General features: G+C 44.8%; 1 protein-coding gene across 3 annotated transcripts in view; it reads left to right on the forward strand.

Moving 5' to 3' along the window:
- Positions 1–3,684, forward strand: part of ZBED8L (ZBED8 like) — a 13,090-nt gene extending 9,406 nt beyond the window's left edge. For all 3 annotated transcript variants that reach the window (XM_017886078.1, XM_017886077.1, XM_017886075.1), the window contains exon 2: positions 1,470–3,684. In XM_017886078.1, the coding sequence (XP_017741567.1) occupies positions 1,569–3,290 (1,722 nt within the window). In that variant the 5' untranslated portion in view covers positions 1,470–1,568 and the 3' untranslated portion in view covers positions 3,291–3,684. The remainder of the gene's footprint in view (positions 1–1,469) is intronic.
- The last annotated feature ends 4,747 nt before the right edge of the window (positions 3,685–8,431 follow it).

An 8,431-nucleotide genomic window follows, 5' to 3' on the forward strand; every position in this document is an offset into this window, starting at 1 on the left:
AAAAAAAAAAATTAGCTGGGCGTGGTGGCGGGCGCCTGTAATCCCAGCTACTCAGGAGGCCGAGGCAGGAGAATCACTTGAACCCAGAAGGCAGAGGTTGCAGTGAGCCAAGATTGCGCCACTGCGCTCCAGCCTGGGCAACAGACCAAGACTCCATCTCAAAAAAGAGAAGAAAAAATGGGGCTCGTTTAGTAAAGTCAGGCAGTATCTTTAAATCCACTAAGCTCACATGAATGGTGAAATATTGCAGTGTACTAAAAGCAAACAAACAAATGAGGGTGTTTTCTCAATCCCGTGTGTTGTAGAAATCTCATTCTCTCTCCAGAATAATTCATGGATCTGTGTAACATGAACATGTTTCAGTGTTCATAACACTAATTATACAGCTTAATTTCTTATTTTTTTTTTTGTTTTTTTGTTTGTTTGTTTGTTTGTTTTTTGAGACGGAGTCTCGCTCTGTCGCCCAGGCTGGAGTGCAGTGGCCGGATCTCAGCTCACTGCAAGCTCCGCCTCCCGGGTTCATGCTATTCTCCTGCCTCAGCCTCCGGAGTAGGTGGGACTACAGGCGCCCACCACCTCGCTCGGCTAGTTTTTTTTTGTATTTTTTAGTAGAGACGGGGTTTCACCGTGTTAGCCAGGATGGTCTCGATCTCCTGACCTCGTGATCTGCCCGTCTCGGCCTCCCAAAGTGCTGGGATTACAGGCTTGAGCCACCGCGCCCGGCCTTAATTTCTTATTTTTAAGAAATAAATACAAGTTCTAATTTTTTTCCCTTTGCCCCAGTGGATCATATTGTATACCCTACTTTGGTGATCATTTTTAAGAGTGACCAGATCAGCAAGGCACAGTGGCTCATGCCCCTGTAATCTCAGCACTTTGGGAGGCTGAGGCAGGTGGATCATCTGAGGTCAGGAGTTTAAGACCAGTCCTGACCAACATGGAAAATCCCCATCTCTACTAAAAATACAAATTAGACAGGTGTGGTGGCACATGGCCTGTAATTCCAGCTATTCGGGAGGCAGAGGCAGGAGAATCACTTGAACCTGGGAGGCGGAGGTTGCCATGAGCCGAGATCATGTCATTACACTCCTGGGCAACGAGAGCGACACTCCGTCTCAAAAAAAAAGAATGACCGCACATTTAGGACACTGGCTTCAGACTTGGATTTGAGTGCTGGTTCTGTACTTACTGTGGGTTGTTAGACACATTTAATCTTTCTGAAGTTTTATTTTTCATCTAGAATATAAGAATAGTAATTATGTGAACCTCATTAGGTTTCCCTGGGTATTAAATGAGTGGTGTATATAGTACACCAAATCTCCCTGACACACAGCCAACATGAATGACAGTTACTCATCATTTACCATGTCACACCACTAGATTTAGTGAATTGTTTTGTATGAGTTGTTAGCAGCCCAGCAATACCATGTTGCTTTTTAATACTGCTGTTACATTTTTCTACCTTGCAGGATAGCAAAACCTGATCTCATAAAACCTAGGTCACAGAGGACAGCCCTGCAAAACAGACCCTATTTGGATCAAGTGAGCCAGTTCCTGGAACCTGAATAATGACTCCTGAATCAAGGGATACTACAGATTTGTCTCCACGGGGTACCCAGGAGATGGAAGGCATCGTGATAGTGAAGGTGGAGGAGGAAGATGAAGAAGACCATTTTCAAAAGCAAAGAAACAAAGTAGAGTCATCGCCACAAGTTCTCAGTCGCTCTACAACTATGAATGAGAGAGCCTTATTATCATCATATTTAGTTGCATATAGAGTGGCAAAAGAGAAAATGGCTCACACAGCGGCTGAAAAAATTATCCTTCCAGCATGTATGGACATGGTACGGACAATTTTTGATGACAAATCAGCTGATAAACTAAGAACTATACCTCTTAGTGATAATACAATATCTCGTCGAATCTGTACGATTGCAAAACATTTGGAAGCAATGCTTATTACACGGCTGCAGTCTGGTATAGACTTTGCAGTCCAACTTGATGAGAGCACTGATATTGCAAGTTGTCCCACACTCTTGGTCTATGTCAGATATGTGTGGCAAGATGATTTCGTAGAGGATCTCTTATGTTGTTTAAATTTAAATTCACATATAACTGGATTAGATTTATTTACTGAATTAGAAAACTGCATTGTTGGTCAGTATAAATTAAACTGGAAACATTGTAAAGGAATTTCAAGTGATGGAGCAGCCAATATGACCGGAAAACACAGCAGACTTACTGAAAAATTGTTAGAAGCAACCCACAACAATGCTCTTTGGAATCACTGTTTTATTCATCGAGAAGCTTTGGTATCCAAAGAAATTTCACCAAGTCTAATGGATGTATTGAAAAAGGCAGTGAAAATTGTTAATTTTATTAAAGGAAGCTCACTGAATAGCCGACTTCTCGAAATATTTTGTTCAGAGATTGGAGTTAACCATACCCACTTATTGTTTCATACAGAAGTTCGTTGGCTTTCTCAAGGAAAGGTATTGAGCAGAGTATATGAACTCAGGAATGAGATTTACATTTTTCTCATTGAAAAGCAATCTCATTTGGCAAATATTTTTGAAAACGACATTTGGGTAACCAAATTGGCATATTTAAGTGATATTTTTGGCATTCTTAATGAATTAAACCTGAAAATACAGGGGAAAAACAATGATATATTTCAGTATCTTGAACATATTCTAGGATTCCAAAAGACATTATTATTTTGGCAAGCAAGACTTAAAAGTAACCGCCCTAGCTACTATATGTTTCCAACATTATTGCAACACATCGAAGAGAACATTATTAACGAAGACTGCTTAAAAGAAATAAAATTAGAGATATTGTTGCATCTCACTTCTTTGTCTCAAACTTTTAATTATTACTTTCCAGAAGAGAAATTTGAATCATTAAAGGAAAATATTTGGATGAAAGATCCATTTGCTTTTCAAAACCCAGCATCAATAGTTGAGTTAAACTTGGAGCCTGAAGAAAAGAATGAATTGCTGCAGCTCAGTTCATCATTCACACTAAAGAATTATTATAAGACATTAAGTTTATCAGCATTTTGGATTAAGATTAAAGATGAATTTCCACTGCTAAGTAGGAAGAGTATATCGGTGTTACTACCATTCACAACTACTTATTTGTGTGAACTAGGATTTTCAATCTTGACACGATTAAAAACAAAGAAGAGAAATAGGCTCAACAGTGCACCGGACATGCGGGTAGCATTATCTTCATGTGTTCCTGACTGGAAGGAACTTATGAACAGACAAGCACACCCATCACATTAAATAAAATCCTTACAAAATTCTGTGTTTAGCCGGGTGTGGTGGCTTACGCCTGTAATCCCAGCATTGGGAGACCAAGGTGGGCAGATCGCTTGAGATCGGGAGTTGAGATCGGGAGTTCAAGACTACCCTGGCCAACATGGTGAAACCCCATCTCTACTAAAAATACAAAACTTAGCCAGGTGTGGTGGTACATGGCTGCAGTCCCTGTTACCTGGGTGCTTAAGGCAGGAGAATCTCTTAAACCAGAGATTGCAGTGAGCTGAGATAATCCCACTGCATTCCAGCCTGGGCAACAGTGAGACTCCATCTCAAAAACAAAAAAGTATATGTACTTTTAAAGGGATTTTGCAGTATATTTTATTTAAATGTTAATAAAATTATATTTGCAATTAGGTTTTTATTTTTCTACATAGTATGTTTCATGAAACTCAGTTACATGAATGTGTGTATGTGTAGAAGGTGATTATATAAAATATATGTCCTACTATGAATTATTGTCAATTTTGAAAACTAAGAGGCCAGCACAGTGGCTCACACTTGTAATCCCAGCACTTTGGGAGGCCAAGGTGGCTGGATTGCTTGTGCCCAGGAGTTTTGAGACCCGCCTGGGCAACACATTCAAATCCCGTCTCTACAAAAAATACAAAAATTTAGCCAGGCCTGGTGGTGCACAGCTTTAGTACCAGCTTCTTGGGAGGCTGAGGTGGGAGGATCATGAGCCCAGCAGTTCGAGGCTACAGTGAGCTGTGATCGTGCCACTGCCCTTTAGCCTGAGCAACAGAGCGAGACCCTGTCTTGAAAAAAAAGTTTTTTTAAGTGCTGCTTTTTTTTTTTTTTTTTTTTTTGAGACAGAGTTTCACTCTTATTGCCCAAGCTGGAGTGCAGTGGTACAATCTCAGCTCACTGCAACCTCCACCTCCTGGGTTCATGCGAATCTCTTGCCTCAGCCTCCCGAGTAGTTGGGATGACAAGCATGCGCCACCATGCCCAGTTAACTTTTTTTGTATTTTTGGTAGAAACAGGGTTTCACTATGTTAGCCAGGCTAGTCTCAAACTCCTGACCTCAGGTGATCAGCCCTTCTCAGCCTCCCAAGGTGCTGGGGTTACAGGCGTGAGCCACCGGGCTGGTGTAAATAGTGCTTTTTTTTTTTTTTTTTTTTTTTTTTTTTTTTTTTTTTTTTTTTTTTTTTTTTTTTTTTTTTTTTTTTTTTTTTTTTTTTTTTTTTGAGACGGAGTCTCGCTCTGTCACCCAGGCTGGAGTGCAGTGGCCGGATCTCAGCTCACTGCAAGCTCCGCCTCCCGGGTTTATGCCATTCTCCTGCCTCAGCCTCCGGAGTAGCTGGGACTACAGGCGCCCGCCATCTCGCCCGGCTAGTTTTTTTTGTATTTTTTAGTAGAGACGGGGTTTCACTGTGTTAGCCAGGATGGTCTCAATCTCCTGACCTCGTGATCCGCCCGTCTCGGCCTCCCAAAGTGCTGGGATTATAGGCTTGAGCCACCGCGCCCGGCCTAAATAGTGCTTTTAACACTTATTTTTATACTCAAACCTGTTCCCCTGTCCACCGCCATCGGCTTGCTTCCTCTTTTCCATCAGAACCTTGTTGACATTCAGTTACTCCCTGTTCCATGTGCTTGTCCTTTTTTGTCCTAATTCCAGGAAGTGAGTCTTTTTTTTTTTTTTTTGACAGAATTTTGCTCTTGTTGCCCAGGATGGAGTGCTAATTTTTTGTATTTTTAGTAGAGACAGGGTTTCACCATTTTGGTCAGGCTGGTCTCTAACTCCTGACCTCAGGTGATCCACCTCGGCCTCCCAAAGTGCTGAGATTACAGGCATGAGCCACCACGCACCACCGAAGTGAGCCTTAATGCCAGTCTTGGTTTAACACCATGCTGGGTTTTTTTAGATGGGTAAGTGTTACAATTTAGCTAATGAGACGTTTAGGCCATCTATTGGGATATTTCTTGACTTCCCCTGCTCTCAAAAAGGACACAAGAGGCCAGGTGCGGTGGCTCCCACCTGTAATCCCAGCACTTTGGGAGACCAAGGCAGTGGATTACTTGAGGTCAGGAGTTACAAAAATTAGCTGGGTGTGGTCGTGGGTGCCTGTAATCTCAGCTACTCAGGAGGCTGAAGCAGGAGAATCACTTGAACCTGAGAGGCAGAGGTTGCAGTGAGCCAAGATTTTGCCACTGCACTCCAGCCTGGGCAACAGAATGAGACTTCATCTCAAAACAAAACAAAACAAAAGGCCAGGCACAGTGGCTCACACCCGTAATCCCAGTGCGTTGGGAGGCTGAGGCAGGCAAATTGTGAGGTCAAGAGATTGAGACCATCCTGGCTAACATGGTGAAACCCCATCTCTACTAAAAATGCAAAAAAATTAGCCGGGTATGGTGGCGCATGCCTATAATCTCAGCTACTTAGGAGGCTGAGGCAGGAGAATAGCTTGAACCCAGGAGGCAGAGGTTGCAGTGAGTGGAGATCACACCACTTACTCCAGCCTGGCAACAGAGCGAGACTCCATCTAAAAAATAAATAAAAAATAAAAAATCAGGACACAGGAAAGAAGATAGATGATGATAGTGTTTTGTTTTGTTTTGAGACAGGGTCTCATTCCATCACCCAGCTGGAATGCACTTTGCAATCACGGCTTACTGTAGCCTTTCCAGGCTCAAGCAATCTTCCTGCCTCATCATTTTTATTTTTTGTAGAGACAGATCTCACTGTGTTGCCCAGGCTGTCCTTGACTCCTGGCCTCAGGTGCTCCTCCTGCCTCAGCCTTCCGAAGTGCTGGAATTACAGATGTGAGCCACTGAGCCTGGCCTGAAATCCAATTTTTAATGTTGCCTCAAAGATACCGAAAACATGGTGAGGGACAAATGGTATGTCTGTGGGATACATTAGACAGTGGCCGTCGATTTGCTAGTTTAGCCATTCACTGGGGTACAAGGTGAAACCTGAAGTTTTCTCAGCTTCAAACTTGAAGTTAAAGTGCTTCTCTCCACTTCCAGGGATTGGTGCCCCTGTGCCAGACAGAGCAAACGGGAGGTAGGAGATAGCTGCTCTTCGACCCCTTTCTCCTTTTCCTTGGCTGTCTGCAGCCACACCACACTTGGTCCCCACGCTGACCGGCTAAGGGTATGTTGAGCCCGCCTGAGGTCCAAGCCTTCCCTCTGCCCAGAGCTGGGGACCCCTGTCCATTGGGCACTCTGGCTCACAGACCCTTGGTATTAGGTGGTTCCTTCGTAGACTGCGGACAGAGCTTGGGCCGCAGAACAGAACCAACACCCGGGCGCAAACCACTACTCAGGGCTGCTCCTGGGATGGAGAAGAAAGGCTTTGGGAGTGGGCACACCAGGGCACAGGGCGCTTCTCCTCCAGGTCCTCAGCCCGGCCACCCCGGTCCTTCAAGTGGCAGGAATGACCCAGCCTGCCCTTCACTGAGCGCCGTTGTGAGCTGGTGCCCCTGCCTCGGCCACAGCCGCAATGGCGGAAAATCCAGAGCCAGAACTGTAGTTATGCAAAAGACTCTGGTGCTCCACACCCACCCTGGGTGGCGAGGCCTGCAGGCAAGCATTGTGTGCATGTGATTGGCGCCTGCAGTGAACACGTCCATCCACCACCCCAGGTGCCCCATGTACCTGCCCTACCCAACGGCCTCGCCTGGGCGAGCGCGCGGCACAAACAAAAGGGACGGTGAGGCGCCTGGACCCCAACCCGGAGATGCTGAAATTAGGGTTTTTGACGTCGGACAGGTGGAACTGGAGTTAGAAGGTGAGTGTTAGCAGAAAGTCCCATAGACAGGAGTCAGGAGACCCAAGTTAGTCGTGGGACTGTTACTTCCTAACTGAAGTGGCCCAAGATTTCTGTGAGGCTATACTTTTTTTTTCTTTTTCTTTGGCGGGGCCTGGGGTGGGAGGGTGGCAAACAGACCCTTTCTCTGGTGCCCACGTGGGCATGATGACAACTCACTGCAGTCTCAACCTCCAGGGCTCAAGTGATCCTCTCACCACAGCCTCCTGGGACTATAGGCATGTGCCACCACACCCCGCTAATGTGGGTATTTTTTTTTTTTTTTTTTTTTTTTTTTTTTTTTTCTGAAATGGAGTCTCACTCTGTCGCCCAGGCTGGAGTGCAGTGGCACGATCTCAGCTCACTGCAGCCTCCATCTCCTGGGCTCAAGCAATTCTCCTGCTTCAGCCTCCTGAGTAGCTGGGATTACAGGCGCCCGCCACCATGTCCAGCTAATTTTTGTATTTTTGGTGGAGATGCGGTTTCACCATTGTTGGTTAGGCTGGTCTCGAACTCCTGACTGCAGGTGATCCACCTGTCTCGGCCTCCCAAAGTGCTGGGATTACAGGTGTGAGCCACTGCGCCCAGCCTCTAATGTTGGGTTTTTTTTGTTTTTTTTTTTTTTATTGTAGCAATAGGGTCTCGCTGTGTTGCCCAGGCTGGTCTTGAACTCCTGGGCTCAAGCGATCCTCCCATCTTGGCCTCCTAAAGTGCTAGGATTACAGGCCTGAGCCACTGTGCCCAGTCCCCAGTCTTTTTCTAACCATTCTTTTGTACATGGATGAAAAAATACCTTTTGATAAATAAACACATATATAATAGTACCTATCTAATGCAGTTACTGTGTGAAATAACTGAATTAATATATGTCATGCACTTAGGAGACTGACTGATGTTTAGTAAGTGCTACACAAGTAATAAATAAATGTTAAAAGAGGATTATAAATGAGTAATTTCAATTAAATGAGGGACTGTAGAGAAGACTGTGAAAGAATCACAAAGGTCTTTGTAGAAGAAGTAAATACATGGCAGGCTGTAAAATGATCATTCACAAGCAGTCCAGGCCAGGCGCAGTGGCTCATGCCTGTGATTCCAGCACTTTGGGAGGCTGAAGTGGGAGGATCAATTAAGGTCAGGAGTTCGAGACTAGCCTGGCCAACATGGTGAAACCCCATCTCTACTAAAAATAAAAAATTAGCTGGTCATGGTGGCAGGCACCTGTAGTCCCAGCTACTCAGGAGGCTGAGGCAGGAGAATCACTTGAACCCAGGAGGCAGAGGTTGCAGTGAGCCAAGATCAAGCCACTGCACTCTAGCCTGGGTGACAGAGCGAGACTCTGTCTTAAAAA

Source organism: Rhinopithecus bieti, unplaced genomic scaffold, assembly GCF_001698545.2.
Source record: "Rhinopithecus bieti isolate Rb0 unplaced genomic scaffold, ASM169854v2 scaffold_14454, whole genome shotgun sequence".
Classification (NCBI taxonomy): Eukaryota; Metazoa; Chordata; class Mammalia; order Primates; family Cercopithecidae; genus Rhinopithecus; species Rhinopithecus bieti.